General features: G+C 41.6%; 2 protein-coding genes across 5 annotated transcripts in view; one reads left to right on the top strand and one right to left on the bottom strand.

The window, feature by feature from the left end:
- LOC110987082 (uncharacterized) overlaps window positions 1-6,369 on the top strand; it is a 27,987-nt gene extending 21,618 nt beyond the window's left edge. Inside the window, exons 20-26 of one of the 2 annotated variants that reach the window (XM_087136807.1) lie at window positions 31-86; window positions 386-454; window positions 694-846; window positions 1,183-1,287; window positions 1,661-1,766; window positions 2,261-2,403; window positions 3,402-6,369. In XM_087136807.1, coding sequence (XP_086992933.1) covers window positions 31-86; window positions 386-454; window positions 694-846; window positions 1,183-1,287; window positions 1,661-1,766; window positions 2,261-2,403; window positions 3,402-3,621 — 852 coding nt within the window. In that variant the 3' untranslated portion in view covers window positions 3,622-6,369. Of the gene's footprint in view, window positions 1-30; window positions 87-382; window positions 455-693; window positions 847-1,182; window positions 1,288-1,660; window positions 1,767-2,260; window positions 2,404-3,401 lie in introns of both variants that reach the window. The other variant, XM_022249508.2, reaches the window with a different exon arrangement.
- On the bottom strand, window positions 4,159-17,796 carry LOC110987083 (uncharacterized). Of its 3 annotated transcripts, none has more exons than XM_022249509.2 (11): window positions 17,662-17,795; window positions 15,471-15,597; window positions 14,507-14,705; window positions 13,984-14,114; window positions 13,153-13,353; window positions 12,224-12,323; window positions 11,332-11,510; window positions 10,097-10,314; window positions 9,322-9,499; window positions 8,540-8,629; window positions 4,159-8,413 (listed from the first exon to the last, which is right to left on the bottom strand). In XM_022249509.2, exons 3-11 carry the CDS (start codon window positions 14,667-14,669, stop codon window positions 8,165-8,167), a joined length of 1,509 nt encoding a protein of 502 aa, XP_022105201.2. In that variant the 5' UTR covers window positions 14,670-14,705; window positions 15,471-15,597; window positions 17,662-17,795; the 3' UTR covers window positions 4,159-8,164. The 3 variants fall into 3 exon arrangements, with proteins under 3 accessions (XP_022105201.2, XP_022105203.2, XP_086992936.1); XM_022249511.2 differs by having other exon boundaries at window positions 17,625-17,753; XM_087136810.1 differs by lacking the exon at window positions 13,153-13,353 and having other exon boundaries at window positions 17,662-17,796.
- Between the last annotated feature and the right edge of the window lie 142 nt (window positions 17,797-17,938).

Here is a 17,938-nt window from a genome sequence, read left to right as displayed (position 1 = left end):
TGAGGTTTTAGAATATTTGTTTTGATACAGAGGCAAGAAAGTGTTAACACAAAGACCATTAAAGACCGACAGAAAATAACGTGGAAGTGAGTATTATATTGTACTTTTGAGAATTCTATACATATAATTCTGTTTAAGTCCTTGTACATGTATAAGTCTCTTTTTAAAAGATCAACTGTACTGTAAACTTCAGAATTCTTGTTTCGATTTTGGTCCCTACTCATGGATTCTGTAATACTTAACTAAAGTTTCATTCCGTTATTAGTTAGTAATAAGACATTCCATTGCATAGTTGTAATTGGATTTAATTAACAGGGAACTAATTTTAAACAAACACACCATACACACTTCCATCTTTAACTATCTTTTTTAATTTTCCCAGTAGTTATATGAAGACTCTGACAGAACTGGAGAAGGAAAACAGGCAACTTTCTCTGGATCTGCGACTAGCACGGTTAGTCTTGTAAACCCACACATACAAAAAATACTTGCTCACAAAAAATACTGCTTGGATCAAGATTCAAACTTTTTTATAATCCGCTTTTCATCCCACACATATCCCACAAAGCCAACAAAGGAAACACTTTTATTGGTTAGCCAGCTCAATGGCAACGAGTCAACTTTTGATGTCATCTTGGGCCCTGAATTAACACATTCTTATCAACTACATCACATCTGGTTTTCTTCTTTCAGTGAGTCTCTGGAAACGAGCAAGCAGGAGTGCTGGAGATTGCAGGGGTCTCTGCAAGATGCCTCTCTGAGGGAGACAGAGCTGACTGGTACCCTCAGGCAGCTACAGGACCAGCTCAAGCTTGAGGTTGAGATGCAGGCCACGCTAGCCAAGAGGTTAGACAAATTTTAAAAACAAACAAACAAAGCAAGATGAAAAAACAATAGAAACATCTTTTCAAGTTTTGAGCCAGCAGAGGAACACTTCATTCTACTTGCTAAGGAATTACAGAAGAAAGTTGTTTTTGACTGAAGTTACAAGTCTGTCCAACTGAATCCAGAAAAAAGTCGTTTGAGTTTAGTCCTATTAATTAGCTTCACATCAGGCCGTAGTCACTTTCGTATGGACTTAGTTGCAAATTCTGGGGAAGGTTAGATTCAGTGCTCCTCAAGTCCCCTCGTTTCTCTGGATAAATATTTAATTCTTGTAATTTTTTTTTGCCAATCTTGTAGATCTGAGGATCAAGAGGCAGAGATATTCAGGCTGAGAAGAGTCCTGGGGAGGCAGTCCATCAAGGAGGATGCATCAACCAACTCCTCCCAAGAGCAAAACACGAAGTAGGTTTCAACTTGTATTTCTGTAGTTCCAATTCCACAGAAAAATTGAATTCTAACTTCTACAGAGCATATAGTGCCCGGGCTCACCTGGAAAGCATTCATCTAATCTTTTTACCTCTTGTACACATGAAAGCCTTTAAGAAAACCTACCTGAAAGAAAGTCTGATTATTTTCTCACCTGACAAACTGTGTTGACAAAAACCTTGCTTTTCTTCGAAGCTGTAAGATGTGTCACTATGAAGTGATAACATTCGAAATTTAAGCAGTAATGTTTTATTCACCTCAGTAAAAGATTCAGAAATGTGCATAAGTTGTCAATGGCGACATTTTGGATCTGATTTTGATTTATATCGCACCATATGCTTGGACCAAGTGGACTGAATGAGATGCTGACAGAATTCAGCCGTGAGATACAGGACCATCTTGAGAGCCATATGGAGAAAACACAACTCCAAAATGAGACAGACGACAGGAAAAAGGTACACTGTCTACTTCTCATTTACACCACTGCAGTTTATGGCACTGTGACCAATCACCCATCCTCACAACAGATGTTTCATGAACAAAGTCTCTCAGAAAAATCCCATACAGCTGCACGTTCAATAACAAATTTCACTGAATGGTAACCTTATGTGACTTTTACATATTTTTTTGCTTCTATCTCACATTTTCTGCCCTTTCTTGCATCGCTTCTTTTCCCCATTGAAAATGCATTACATTACTTACGCATTGATCTGCTTGTTGACTTTCCATTACTACCCTTTTGCAGAACAACCATCTGGCATACTTTTGCAAATGTTTGAAGGCTCAATGAGTTCTCTCGGACTTTCTCACAAGTAACTATCTAAAACTTTCTGCCTTGGTGGTCTAACAAAACTCCTTAGCTAGCTCAAGTTAAGCCCAAGCCAGATTTTCTTGGACAGCAGCAGTTAAAAACTTTTCTATTAATTTAGCACACTGTTTCAACCTCTAGATCCAAGAACTGGAGTGGCGGTTGTCCAGCATGGATGCAAAACTCTCCGTGGATGAGATAACTATCCAGTCACTAACTGATGACAATCGTAGACTGAGGACCTTGGTCTACAAACTCAAAGAACGCATTGCAAACAACCAAATGTAAAATCATTTTTAAACGTTTAAAAGGGGAGGATGAAAAAATCCTCATCATATCAAATCTATCTTTGTAGGGACTTGGTTACTCTGGGTAATGCATGGTTAGATGTGGCGAGGAATGGGTTTTGGGAGTTGACAATATGAAAGTGGTCACTAGGTAAGGGTTCACCTCAAGTATGGCTCAGCAAGTAGGTTAAGCTCAATCTACCTATCTGCCTTTGCAAAATTGGAATATTTCTGGGAACATTGCTTTATATGTTCCAGTTGGGAATACCTGATTTTCCTACTGAAATCAGCTCGTAGGAACAGTGGTCTTGGGACAGGCCCGTAGGCTGGGGGGATCGAGGGGTTCGAACAACCCCCCCATTCCCCGCTCGCTTCTGAGTTTCGCTTGTTGGTTTGGTTTTTTTTGGTGTACCGAATATTTTAAATATACCGTAATATTTGGCATATGAGCCAGGGCTTATACGTTGATTCTCAAGCTCAAGGTGACCACGATTCTGCATATTAATGAGTCAATCTCTATGATACGTACCTTCAGGAAGTTCCAGCAAATATCCACATTTCAGGTGTTTCAAAGGGTTTGAAATCAATGTATTTTTGTTAAGTTTATTCAATAATGAAAACTACTGTGTACAAGTCTTACTTGCGACCTTTGGTTCGCGACAGACATGCAACTTTTTAATGTTGTTTTCCAAAGCACATTGTGATAGGCCATTGTATAAAAACGTGTTCACAGTGCCAAAGTTCCACACACCCCCCCAGTCTCTGGTTAGGCAATGGGCCTGTGGGATCAGTGTGTTCCTCATTGGAACCCAGTGAATGCCCCCCAGGAACATGGGGTTCCCTAAAGGTACATGCCAGACAATTGAGAGTTGAGACACTGCCTTTAGTTACAAACTTTTGGTGAATGTGGACTGGGTACTGAACGTACACAAAACCTCTTCAAGAAATAATGTATTAAATGGTCCTTTATTCTTGTGTGCTCATTTTCCTTCAAGGTCCCATTTCAAAGACAGCAGAATGGATGCTGTGTATCAAGCCCTAGCCAGAGCCCAAGTGCGAGTCGTAGCAACGTCCATGGCAGATGGCACACAGACTATACTAACAGGAGCCAATGTTTTCAGCAACATGGCCATGACGGGCCTGGGTGCAAGGAGACTGGTTACAAGACATCCCATGGGAAGTGCAGGTAACAGTTTGGGAGATTCCTACGACTGAAAGTGAATGTGCAGACATGTTACTAAGTTAACTTTGCAATTGATTGGCCTTTGTACAAACACAGGCTGATCTTGAACAAAAGTGTCAGGAATTGTGAAAGTGGCAGATGCAGGCATCCTAATGACTAATATATTCAGTCCACTTGAATGATTTATTTACCTACATACATACATATAAATACTAGGTCTTTGTGCACATTCTGTTGAAAATTGGTTAGGCACACAGATCAGGTGTATTGCTTTATTTTAATGAACACCCAATAGAGCACCTGAACACATGCTGCATCCAAATTACTTGCCAGGAATAGCATATGCACTGACTATAGTGGCTGCAGCCGTGTCTCACGGATACTTTACTTCTAACTTGGGCTAGTTGATTTAGACATGGCCATACCTTCCTCCAGCTCTCACTGGAAGTCACCACAGTGTCCTCTGTGGCGCAGTCCCAGGTTCAACATCCAAAAACCTGGGGCTTATCTTCATAGAGTTGCTTTACACATAAATTTGTAAAGTACATAACATATTTGACAAAAACAGGTTACCAGCCAAATGTATACACTTTATTCTCTTGCAACTGGTTCCAAGCTGATTATTGCTCTAAAGTGATTTTTTTCTGTGTCACAATGCCATGGCATTAGGCCACAGTTAATACAAATGTTGCTAAGATTTCCTACTGAAGAATGCAATATTCAATATAGATGTACTGCTAGAGAACAAAGAAACTTTTACAGAGTTGTAGCTACTAATGATCAATGATGACAACTTAAACTGACGAAATATTGACTTTCAATATTATTATTGCCAAATACCATTTTGGTCTGAAATAACCACTTGCTATATTTTTTAAGCCTGTTTCTGCTTTCAAAAAAAATCAAGGATAATGCATTTTATTAGATATGAGATGTAGTTTTTTGTGTCGGGGAAAAGTTCATTGTACACTGGTCATTTCACCCTTGACTGACATTTATTTTGTAAACCCTGAAATATACTCCGAGTTGTCCAAAGGCTTCCCAAAAACATTCACAAGGTTATCGAGTTGAGCTGAAACATACGTCATCCTGCTTACCAGTGCAGATCTGTCTTATCAAGACAACATCGAGCTTGCCGGCAAGTGCCACAAGCAACCATATTACAAGATGCCTTATAAGAGTGTTTATAAGTATACCTCAGTGAGGGACAAAATGTCCAATAAAATGAAAGCGACGTTTCTTCTGTTAGCATTACAAAGACAAAGTGCCAACAGTTGTCTTGGGTGTGATGTCACTCCCTTCCCCCCGTGTGACACTGCACTCAAGGGCTTTATTAGCCTGTGTATAAATGAGACAAATCCAGTTTGTATTGAAACACATTTTATTGATCAAAAATATGGTGACAAGCTCATTCGTCATGGAAATCAGAAAGGAAATTAGAAATAACGTGTACTGCACAGACTAATAAATATAAAAAGTTAGCGATTCAGTATCAATTTCAGTGAACTGAAATGCATTCAATATAAATTATTTATTAAAACAATTATACTGTTATCATAATATTTCAAACATGTATGCTTAGAAGATTCCAACTGCATTGGCAGGTAAATACAAATGTATATGAGTGGCTTTTGTTGATACTGTTGTATCTTAGTTTGACACATATTGACAATGAAGGAAGCCGAGGTATTCAGCCAGTAAAGTTGTGGAATGGTTTGGTTTAAAGCATGTGTGTCTGGCAGACTTGCAGGCTATCCAAACAACTAGCCTCTCTGAGTGTGCCAGCGGGGCTTGCCTGCACATGCTGACCATAATAGGTACATATGAATCACCTGCTGTGTAGACAAAAGATAATGCTTTGTTGAATATTTTGCTTGCCAGATGTACGTACATGTAGATGCAAGATCAGCTCAGGTGTAACTTGTTTGTCAGCATTCTGCTGATTCGCAAATCATTTAAAAGCAGCTTGGAAGATTTCTTCTGCTCCTCCTTATTCTTAACCCCAAAACCCTGAGAGGTTTATACAAAAAATCTTATTAAACTTGAAGGATTGTTAGCTGTTTGGACAAAGCCCGCCCACATCTGAATTCCTCATCTTCTACCGCCCTTGTAACAAACAATTTGCTGAAACAACGCAGCGAGTGTGTGTCTTGAGAATTTTGTCATGACACTGACTTTAGACTTGTAATTTAGTCAATCATGGGCCAGTCTAAATCGTAGAATAGTAAGTCCAGCCACAAGCAACACTGATGAAATGTTTCTATCATAGCTAGGCACCACAGGATATTGCAAGCAACTGGATTTCAAGCTAAAATAAATTTCCTTTTCACCTTTCACAATTATAGATGTAGTATATCCCTTTATATCCCTGGGCTAAGGAGTTCCAATATATATCTCTACACGTTTTCATTAGGTGTATCACTTTGACTTGCATTAGCACAAGAACCCTCTATCAGCACACCTGTGTATTTGATGAGTTGTGGGATGAAAACCAACTCCCTGTTTTAAAAAACTTTTGATGTGCAATAAACAAAATAATATATCATCCACATAATTTACATGTATATATTTAAGTCCATTTTAAACGGAGTAATATCTTGCTTCTTAAATCTCATGTCGATCTTATTTTACAAAGGGGCTGAAAAGTGTAGTTTTCAAGTTCAGAGGTAGCATTAAGCCAGCTTGAAGAAAGCTTGTAATTAAATGTGGCTTTTTGAGATTTTCAGCAGCATTGAAATTCGTGGCTTGCTCCAGGTATTAAAGCATATGGTGTTGCAACATTCTCAAAGTGGCCCAAGTATATTTCTTGTGTATTAAGCCTAACCTGTGCAGTTTACAAAACAGGGCTTCAACCACTAATATTGAAAAATGCACCCTTCTGAATGAACTCAAAGTCAGAACACCAAACTTCATGTAAAATAATACTGACTACCTTGTACGCTCCAGAAGCCATCTCTATATTGCAAAGTTAGGTACTGGATTTTGGAGAGTATTCATTTGGGAAGTGTCCTTTTTAGATCATGCTCTCCAAGTCCACTTCATTTATTGTACACTATGAAATGGGAAAGGAGCCAGACTATTTTGCTTGAACTACATTGAAAAACATTTTTGCCTTTGCCAATAAAGGTAACATGATTTTTATTTATAAGGTGGAATAAAAAAATTAAACAGCGCTAGTGTGCTACAATCTGCCCTACTGCATTATCTTCCAAACATGTTAAGTTTTAGAAGTTCGAATTTTTTACATTTGCTTTCAATTCAAGATGGCTGACGCATGAACCCCAAAGGGTTGGTTTCGGGTTTGGATCAGGACTGGCTAGCCCATGACATCTGACATAAACCCACTTTAAGCTAGGGATATCGACCATGCACTCACTGAAAAAGGCACTGATTCATGCATGTAAATGTATGCAACATACAAAATTACAAGTTTTTGAAATGAACTGTACCATCCAATCAGCCAACCAATTCTCACTGCTGAGTACATACATTTCTTCAGCCAGGGAGGTGTCAGATGAACATGTTAACATAAATATAAATGACCAAACTGTTGGCCCCAAGTAAATAAGAAGTACAAACAAAAATAAAACAACAAATGTGAGAACTTTTACGTGAACATTTTACAAAATTCAATCAAGCAAAAATAGCACCATTTCATTTGTCGGTGTTTGATGTTGTAACCAAAGTAGCTTACATTTATATGCCTCTTTTACTTCGGTGAAAAGTGTAGACTCTGCAGGTTTTAAACTAACTGCACCTCTAAATATGGCAAAAGTGCCAAAAATGTTATAAGAATGATAAGGGAACAGATTAAAGTTGCAAGTTATTCAAAGGCCGGAAAGCTCTCACAAGCCTGAATGAACAAATTTGTAAGTTATAGTACTGAGAAAATACATCTTGACAAAACTGCTACTCTACTTCTGTCCACCAAATGGAAGACTGATAAATGGCTGGGAAATTTCAGAGAACCATCACTGTTTGTCAACCACTAGTTATTTCTGCCCTGCTATCCGGGATACATATTGTGCACAGGTCACCCTGGAGAATCGACCACTGGTCACCAAATAGTGGCTGCATGAGCCACCTCTAATGTCCACATTCTAAGAGAATACTAAACGATGTGCCCATAAGCTGAGGAGTTCTCTTGCTACCAACTCACCAAGCTGATGGTTACTTTTCCTTGGGTGGACTCTAGTGAAAACACCCTGGGGAAACTTTTCCAGAAATTTTCACAAGCCATCCTCTGCCAGCGTGATTGGTCTGCAGCTGTCCACGTACATCTGCTCGCGCGAAGGTCACATTGTGCAGTTATAGAAAGTAAGGTAGCCCCAATGTAGTTTCTTAGGCTGGCCAGCATATTGTTCTTCAACATGTTCAAGCACTACATTTCTCCTCGTGTTTATTTTTGGATGAGATAGTATAGGAAACTTCTAGGTCAATGATTCAGGGACAAACAGAGGCAAGATTTTGCCATTGGAATTATTACCACTGTTTTGACAAACCTGCAAACATGCAAGTCGGAGGCAAATTCAGTATCTTATGGGGGGAAGGGTTTTTCGGAAAATGACTCACAACTCAGCAAGATTGTGAGCCATAGAAGAGCGTCTCTCTCTCATCATCACTGCCGGGATCTACCTCACTGGTCTCGTACTTCAAGTAGATGGTCTCCTCGCTCAGGATGGGCTCGCTAGGCATGAGACAGGCTGTCACGGTGTACAGGACAGAGGCCAGTAAGTAGAAGATGGGCACGACGATGGCTAGGGCCACGCCCACTCCCTGGTCACAGTCGTGCCAGGAGAGACGAAAGGCAATGATGCCCGGAATCTGAGGAAATACAGGGGAAAGCAACCGGAGTACTGTGATAATAAGGGAACCAGGTTGGCACGCTGGTACTTGCCTCACCTTCCACCTCTGCTAAAATTCTCAAATTTTGAGGGTTTTCACACTTACCAAGATCGGACCCACTGCACCACCGATTATGTTACTGATGGCAATGTATGCAGCCAAAGCTTGCGATCTCAAACTTTCTGCAAATAAATCCTGTGGAGAAAAATTACACAAACTCCCTGCTAGTCTCACATACTGCTGAACTTCAATGAGTAAAAGCCCAATATGCAAAACTAGACAACTCTGTGGAAGCATTGGCAGACTTGATAAATCCACATTTATGTTCTCTGGCTGTGTTCCGTGAGCGGATGTGATTTATTTGGCGGCTGCCTGAGGCCTCTGTACAGGCCTCCAGCTCAACCACATTGTACTTCAGTCTCTTCACTGTGCAGCACATTTGAGCATAAACTGTAGCAAATATACCCTTAATAAACAAATAGATTAACCCTGACCCCCTAGGGACCAGTGAAATGCTGCATCAACTTGTCGGGTTCAAAATGGTTAGGATTAATACTTATACTTTTATTACGTTTTGGTAGAGTGTCTTCAGACAGGCAAGCCTTTAACACAGTACACCTACTACGACTTCAAGTTGGAAGCTTAACATTTTCCCTCAAATAACAACAAATTCCAGCAAAGGTCTATTTAAATGAAAAGTAAACACAAAATACTTTCAGAGGGAAGAACGACTGTCAGCTCTGTGACTATTCTACTGTGATTATTAGGCCGATTCTGTGACTATTCTACAAATGCCACATTTTTGCTCAGAACTTTGCACAGTTTTTTCCTTGGGGCTGTCATAGGCACATTCTGTGCTGGTTTACTAACAGACTTTGAGGGCCTACCTGGACGGTGCTAGCAGCAGGCCCGGGGGCAATCTCGGCCGTGAGGCAGGCCAGGAATAAGAGGCCAAAGGAGCACGCCGAGGAACGCAACAACAGCGTGCCTACTATGAAAGGAGCCGCGGCTAGCTGGCTGGCCGCTATCAAGTAGGCCTTGTACTGCTTTCTGTGTCTGGATATCCTGAATTGTGAAAGAAGGGACCATCATTTAGAGTTAGTCAAGGCCTCTGCTCATGAGACGCCATCAAAATCAAGAACAATCCTTGCAGCTGTTTATGAATGGTCAACTTTTCCATCAATCTGTGTACGCTGAGTCAATTCAAATAACCTCCCATATTCGGTTGTATAAATCTCCCACAAAACCAGAAACAAAAAATACATGTTCAACAAAAAAAATTTTAAAAAGAAGAAATTGGAAGACAGGTGTTTTTATGGTCATAGGTAGGTGCACTCAGCTGCCTTTGCAACAGTAATTAAAACTGACCACAAATCCTAAAATAAAGCCAATGACAAGTTGAAAACGAAAGAAAACAAAAACAAAGCACTTCATACGTATTTGTGGCTACATGTAGGTGTGTTGTTAACCTTAATCATCATATTTTTATAGCTTAAAATGAATTGTGAAAGTAAAAAGGAAACAGGTCATCTCTAAAACTGACCACTCCAGCAACCTACTGTATATTTTCCTTCAAGATAATGACAGGCCAGCATCTCTAACTCTATCATCAGGGAAGAATCTTTCACATTCACCCCTTCTTGATGGGTCTTCCCTCTTTACCTATGGGCTAAGACTCCACCTATGAGACAGCCTGCGCCTCCCCCGCACAGAACCACGAGGGCGACATTCACACCGTACTCCTCCGAGGGGATCCGAAGCACCTTGGCATAGAAGGTGGGTAGCCACGCCCACAGGGTGTACATGGAGATGTACCGGGCCGAGGAGGCAGAACACAGGACCACATAGGGCTTATTGCTGATAAGCCTATAAGCAGTTTCCTTCAAAAATGGAAAGAAGACAGCGACTTTACTCTTTAAATGTTTGTTTTTTCCTCTCTGGCTGCCAGCATGTGTGCATTGAGCACATTATCAATGGGAAACGTTAACATTTTGGGCCAACCTCTACTTAAAAAGTGGGCATTTTGTGAGAACAGTATTTCTGCTTTCCGTAAAAATTGGAGTGAAAATGACCACAAGACAAATGAAAAACTCCGGAAGGTTTGGCACCATAGAAAACTAACATGTATAGCAATGACACTGGAGATAACCCCTTGGCTCTTTTGGGATTGGACAACAGATGTCAAACTGAATGAGAACAAGCTCATGGGATCTGTACGAGGGAAAAGATGAAGACTTTTTGTAACCTCGCTATGATAATCCCTGGGGCCAACGTACCGCATAGATGCAATAAAAGTTAAGGACGCGCACACGAAACATTCGTTTGAAATTGAGGACATGATTCCAATCAGGGCCGGCCTCAGCCGGAAAACATGTACAAAACTAATAGGAATAGCTGCAAAACAGCGGTTATACCCTTATCCAGTACACTGCGGGGACATGTGCATGCGTGATATACAAAACCAGCTGATGTGATGTCTAACAGTGAGTGTGACATGCATTATTGTAACCCTGTCACACAATTGTTCCCAGCAAATGAAAATGACAGTCTTGAAAGACATACTGTAGGTATGATGCATAAGGGAGTGCAGATACACATGTATAGGTTGTTAGCACACCTGCAGGATATAGGACAATGATGCGGTTTGAGCGTCAGCCCAGCTTTGGTCTTCGTCAACGAGGGAAATCCATAAAACAGTTTGGAGACCCAATGAATGTCAGGCATGTTTGGAGAGGTTCTGGTCATATTAAGGAATTCTTGATGACAATTTATGAAGAGAAAGTGGTTTTGTCAGGCAAAAAAAATCTGGGACGAATAGATTTTGGGCTTTTCCACTTCTCTGGACAATCACTGATGGTGTGATTTATCGCCAATGCTAGTCTGAACTGTCTGCTTACCTTTAAGGTGTAAGTGTCTCGACTATTCAGTAGTGAATTGTAGGAGTCGTCGAGCGGCTCTCGCAGGAACATCAGAATGAGCAGAAAAAGTAGACTGCCGGCAATAGCCAGACAGTAGAAGACCCAACGCCAACAAAGGTAGGAGTTGACCAGGCCAAGCAGGTAGGCAACAGCAACTCCTGTCAATGTTTTGAACAATTGGAGCTTTTTCTTTCAGTTTCACATGATAACACCGTGGAACCTGCTCACCAAAATAAGAATTGGTCGCATGCTCTCTGCGGGGTGTTTCCAAAATGAGAACAACAGCATGTGCAATGGCACATATTAAGACTGGTCTATTCCAGCTCAAAACACATGCTCTTCAAAATGGCACTCTAAATTTTTCAAACCACTGAAGTTTTCCGACAGTACCTAAATAAATGACAATCAACAGTTTGTGGGAGAAACTGATTGGGCCATACAAACTTAAACCTACTTCACAGAGGCTCCCAATATCACCACTCGGACTAACTTAGCCATAAGCAGGTCACTATGTCTGCTGAACATTTATCTGTGCCTTTTAATGAACTCTGCCAATGCTCGGGATGAGCACGGTCAAGTTTGTTGAATGCATCTTGTGTGGACCTGGGAACATAGCAGGTCCACACACTGTAGATTGTGTGACCCAATTTGTGGACTGAGCTAGGTCCACACAAGGTTTCTCCTCTCTGCAGAACAGTGTTAGAGGCAATTTGGGGGTAGGGTTCTTTGTAGCAATATTAATGGAAACAGTCTGTAAGAGTTGCCCTAACTACGAAGAAATGAAGGAATGTACACATGGGAATGTAAACAATGAGGTTTATCTGTGAGTGGGACCCTCCCGGTAATGAGCTAACTGTTGCTTGTTCCTTACCGAAATTTGTGGCAAAGTAGTAGAAAGACAAGGCTTTGGCTCGGTTCATGGCAAGAAAGTAATCCGAGATGAGGGAATAGGCAGCGGGGCTACAGGCAGCCTGACGGGCAAGATGACAAAGAACAGGAAAACTCACACACGGATTCCAACACAAGACAGAAACAAAACCCCCCAAACCCCAACAAAAACAGGGGGTACACTTTCATTACACACTATGCACTTATTAAACAGGTTCCCCAGATAAGCCAATGTTGACATTAAGTTGAACTGTAACAGACAGACAGGCGAGTAACATTTCATCCCAGAAATGCTGTCAAACAAAACCATGAAACCAATGAGTGATTCCCAAGATGAGCATAAAAATGAAATCTGTAACTGGTTCAAGACATAAACGAATATATTTACTCATTAACAATGCCATTTGAGATTAAAACATAACCAATTTGTACTAAAAAGCAGCGAGAAGAATGACAGCAGCAGCAGTAGCTGCTGCAGCAGCAACTAGCCCAACAATTAGCAAAAGGACACCTTCAGAGAAGGAGGTTCAAGTGCTTCAAAGAGGTTGCAAGCTACTACGGCAACAACGAAGGCCAATGCATAATCTAGTATTTGGTGCAAAAGTAAAGACGAAATCATGTGCACATGCGAATGTGCAACCTCAGGGCCAATATTCACTTTCAGAATTTGGCAACGGTTGAGCATATTCTATCATCGACAAATTTTGTCACGAACGCTCCGTGACATCAAAGTTCACATTCACATTAGCTTTCGAACATTAAAGGAAGAGCCAATATACGCTGTAAAGACTGTACATAAACCCTATTTTTTAGGTTTTCTTTCAAGTCCTAAATTTATGCTGGAACCACAGTTGGCAAGATTGCGCGAAGAAAAGAATATCAGCAATCACAGTCTGAATTTGCTTCCCTTACCTCCCCAAAGCCAACACCTAGTCTAGCCAGCCACAGCACCAAGAAACGATCGCTGACTGCAGTAACCACCGCCATGGCCACCAGGAATAACTGACCCACAGCCAGCACCAGAACCCTGGAGCCAGTGCTGGCCGCCCGGGCCAACGGGATCCCGGCCACAAAGTAGACAGAGGTGAAAGTCACGCCAGTCAGTATACCTTGCTGTCCTCATGGAACACCAGAAGGAAACAAACAGCACACAAACAGAAACAAGTCACGAAGCGGACAAACAGTTGAGGGTAGGAACGGAACTTCTGTCAACCATCATATTGACATGGGTAATTTCAGTATTCAGAAAGCGTACGCTCAAAATAAAGTGCGTGGTACGTGTAGGTCATTCCACAACATCGACACATGTGAGGTGTGCCCTATCGTCGCAGCCCTATGCACCGACTCACATGCATTTGCACTAAATATGTTTGAACTGATGTGACATTAGGCACTTTGTTCTTGAATAACCTTGCCTTTCTGAAATGCCCGACCGCCTCATCTTTGGTCATGTAAAATGTACTCGTAAAGCAGCGTTCGAGGGGAACACAATGGAGAAGCATGGTTGTAGAGTTCAGTGTATCAAATGGGGAGAAACCATCTACCGTACCAGTGGACCAACCTGTGCCTACGTTAGTGTACAAATATTACTTGACCATGACTATGCATACCAGACTGAAGCAAGGCGGGAAATTAGCAGAATACATGTACTTCACTCAGTCCACGTTTTGGAGGTGGCATCAATGCAAAAAAAAAATCCAACAAACTTGAAAAGGTGAGGGAAGATTTCGGAAGTGTCCCTACCAGAGCATCACTGAACTCAATGCAGCCTGCGGAGGCGTGGCAGTCACTCTGGGCTGAGACAGGGGTGGAAAACAATGATTTGTTGTCTCTGTCTTGGCAGACATAAGTGTGGTTCTGGTAGCATCTCATACCTAACAGGCAAAAGTTAAAAACAGACTTCTATACAACGCAAATTCTGGTACTAAGCAGGGTGGAACTGGTGCTTACTGTAAGCAGAAAAATCATGCTGCGGCTATAAGCACTATTTCACAGTGTGAATGTGCTGACAATCGTGAGCATATGGGGATTTGTATTGTAACCTGGATAATTTAAGCAAATTTTCTCCACTGGGTTTAAGCTTGCTTTTGCTGAGCTTGTTAATGGTCTCTGTGATACAGATGGAGCCTCTGTCGGCAAAAAGTCAGCTTTTCAGCAGCGCTCTGAAAGTGGGCCCAGATCTGTCAAATTGGCCCCCTTTTCTCCAATATTTAACTTGCTACGGAAGTGAGCATGTGAGCTGAGAGACAAACCATCCATTACCCACCCGCCGGAATAAGAACCGGGTAGGCCTGGCCGACCACCTGCACCCCAATGTACACGGCAAAGGTGAGGAGCAGGGACGCCACTACCTTCCAGGTGGGCACCGTGGGCACGTGCACGCCGCCCCCGTCAACTTCTCGGTTCCTCCGGCAGCACGACTGACCCATGGCTGCTGAGTACCGGCTCTGAAACTGGGCACCAGACTGGAAAACAAGAATGCTCATTTGCTGGCAAGAATGCATATGACAATAGACAGTGGCATTGAGGTGAGTGAAACCATGATCTTGAATGACATTAAAATTTTTCTCTTCAACTGAGTTTTACAGCCATTTGGAACAATGTTTTAGCCAGAACACTGGCATCTTTTTGGACACCCTATAGGCTGATTTGCTGCACAAATGCATAAATGTACATGTAAGCCCATTAAACTTAAGCGCATTGGACACTCACATTTCAAATGCTGTTTAAACACCCTGACATGGTATCCTTTACCAGAGTTTTCCCTCTTTGCACTACAGGGCCAAAATTAAGCTGAGGTATCCAAAGTATACAATCTACGCCCATTCTCAGGTAGTTGAAGCCTGATGCCCAAGTCCTAGATAAGGATGCAGTTTGAAAACAAAGGCTAATGAATCTTCTCTACTCCACTTTGTTTTAAGCCCACCACTACGTACATGTAACCCCCTACTCACTGCACAGGCGCGCCATGAGGCGTGCAAGTACAGTATATGAGCATTTGACGCGGAGCACGCTGAGAATGCGTAACTAATCTATTGCGGCATGTATGGTCTTAGCGTAAACGCAGGACGCGTACAAGAAACCACCTGTAACCACCTGTCTTTCTTTCACAATTGATGGTGCACTTCAGCTCGGGGCAGATTGGTTAAACTACATGTACTTCTTGCTTTGGATTCAGTGTAGATGATCCACAGCGCAGTAACAACTCAATAGAAACCACAACAACTCACATCCAAACAGCCACGGGTGAATCTGAATCCTCCAGTGGAGAGACTTATCCCAAAGGGAGCGCAGTCCAAGCAGAATTATGTGTGATCCTCATCGTCATGTGAGATTGGCATTACTGACTATATAAACCTGGACACGAGAGAAATAATGATGCAGGTGCATTTCAAAATGATCTCAATACACATGCATGTTCAAAGCACACCCTCCCCAAACTGGATTCTTAAGAGGGCAAGAATTCTGTCTTGGACCATCAAAATGATACATAAACACCAATGAAAGGCTGAAAAAGAGGCACTTATTAATTCCATGTGGATTTTAGCATGACAAGTGGGTTAATAGTGACATTCAAAGCTACCGGTAATGATAGTCTGATACAGAATTCTTTCCCTCGGGCCGTGAGAATAACAATTTCAGATTTGTGTCCGCTACTCACCACCTCTGACTGCCCACACCATTCATTTTTCAAAAGATTTCATTATTCAAAGATTACTTGAACATGAGTTAAAAATAAAAATATCAGTTACAATTGAGAATCTTCACCTAGTTTGATGCATGCATTTTCTTCGCAAATTTTTATTCACGGGACGGAATTCAGACAAAAAAGTCCGGAGCCACAGATCATGAAGAGAAAATGAAATACCCTGCAACTTGGAATTTGAATGAAGGTGTTATTAGGCACAATTACTCCATCAGCATAATTTTTTTTTCAGCACTATCACCTTGCGTCGATCCTGTATGAAATTTCTGGCTTTACTTGCCTTTTATGGAACATTTTTCCCCAACCATGAATTGGAAAGAAAAGGCTTTCATCTTAATTGAAATTCACGACAGATTGGACTAAAAGATTGATTGTTCGCACAGATCAGCCTACGCTGCCCAACCAAAACATGCCTGTATTGGCACTTTTGGGTTTGGAAATGTACATGTACATGTAACTTTCTGATGTGTCCCAGCCGGGATTCAATCCCACAGGCATATATGCTCACGAGGCCAACTCGATTACCAATGGGCAACGCCCTCCTTCACTTTCACTGGTGGAACATACCACTTTATGGAATCAGTTCAGCTCAACTTGAGCCCTGTTAAACAAAACATCTGAAAAATTTGTAAATTTCAAGATGCCATGATCAGTAGGACTGGAGTTACTCGCTAGTTACCAGCTAGTATCCGGTTCATAAGTGTGACGTCACTTCAGTTATATAGAGTTATTACATGCATTGCTCGCTGTTTCCATGGAACCATGGAACTGGAAGTTAACACGCAATTTCAGCGATCATCAAATGAGAGCCTGGAAAACGTGGCACATACACCTGTGTCACTTACGAACTGGATAGGTTTAGTGTCGCCTGTTTTACAAAAAGTAATGTGCAACTGAATGCTGGTAAAACACATTATGGAAATTTAGAACATCCGAAGATAAGCAACTAAATTCTCCTTGGATTGAAGGACATGTCCCATGAGGACTGAAACTTTCAACCCTGGCATACAGACGAACATATGGAGATACTGTAACTGTATGATCGAGATATACAAAATACTCACAAGGAAATATGACCAAAAGGTGACCATTAGTCGTCCAATTTAACACAATCATGACAAACACAAGGGTCATCAGTTTAAATAAAAGATACTGGGCGCTAGGTCTATCCAAGTCTAACATTAGAACCCGCTTGGATGTTTAAAAAAACATCCTTTGTACTTTAATCAGTTGCCACTTGGAACAGTTTACCTGGGTTGTCTGTGGTATCTACACAGAGGGTTAAGTCCTTTGAAACAAGACTAAATATAACTTAGCACTAACGTTACAGTTACTTAGAGAAGACATTATGCCATGTCCCATGAATGATATTGATAAGGCAGTGGCCTAACTAGGGTGCTACAGCTGATGAGGGGGCACCTGGGGGTGCACAATTTTTTTTGTCAGGGGGCACTGAAAATAATTGAACTAGGTATATATTTTTTTGTCCATTTCAAAATTTCAAATGGGGGGGCCCCTCCGTAGTTACACCACTGTTTATAAGGACATCTCAACCAGTCAAATTGTGATCCTGACATGCCTGATGATATTCATTGAACGATTGATGCATGCACCCATCTATTGTAAGTTTAGTGAGAGGCTTTACGAAGATCTAATGAAAGAGGTCTATTAAACCTACAGTCAAAAGAGGACAAGTCTACAAGTATATCGTGTACCTATAATAAGTACTGTGCGATCAAAAGCAATCCCAGGTGACATCAATGCTGATGGATGTTTCCGGCACGGCATACAAAACACATTCGGCCGTGTGGGCCATGTGACGTGACCGTTAATTTAGTAGTGCGCCCTCATTTCGGGTCGGTGTACGTGAGATCCGTAAAGAAAGTGGTACCCACATGCACGTACTCGCTCGTCCCTTCCGCTTTTAGGGGCAGTACTGACGGGCGATAGGGACAAGACAAGCGGACCCAACCAGTCGCGTTAGTTCTTGGG

The sequence above is a fragment of the Acanthaster planci genome, linkage group LG05, assembly GCF_054643075.1.
Source record: "Acanthaster planci isolate LZ-2023a linkage group LG05, COTS_SCS, whole genome shotgun sequence".
In the NCBI taxonomy this organism is placed as follows: Eukaryota; Metazoa; Echinodermata; class Asteroidea; order Valvatida; family Acanthasteridae; genus Acanthaster; species Acanthaster planci.
This window is presented reverse-complemented; position numbering and strand designations above follow the sequence as displayed.

What these genes read in the sequence shown, in the direction of transcription:
- LOC110987083 (XM_022249509.2), bottom strand. Translation starts at nt 14,669, where the DNA reads ATGGGTCAGTCGTGCTGCCGGAGGAACCGAGAAGTTGACGGGGGCGGC. An exon ending in CTACTTTGCCACAAATTTCG is followed by an intron (nt 11,511 to 12,223) that starts GTAAGGAACAAG and finishes AAACATTGACAG; the next exon opens with GAGTTGCTGTTGCCTACCTG. An exon ending in GTGCAGTGGGTCCGATCTTG is followed by an intron (nt 8,414 to 8,539) that starts GTAAGTGTGAAA and finishes GTATTTCCTCAG; the next exon opens with ATTCCGGGCATCATTGCCTT.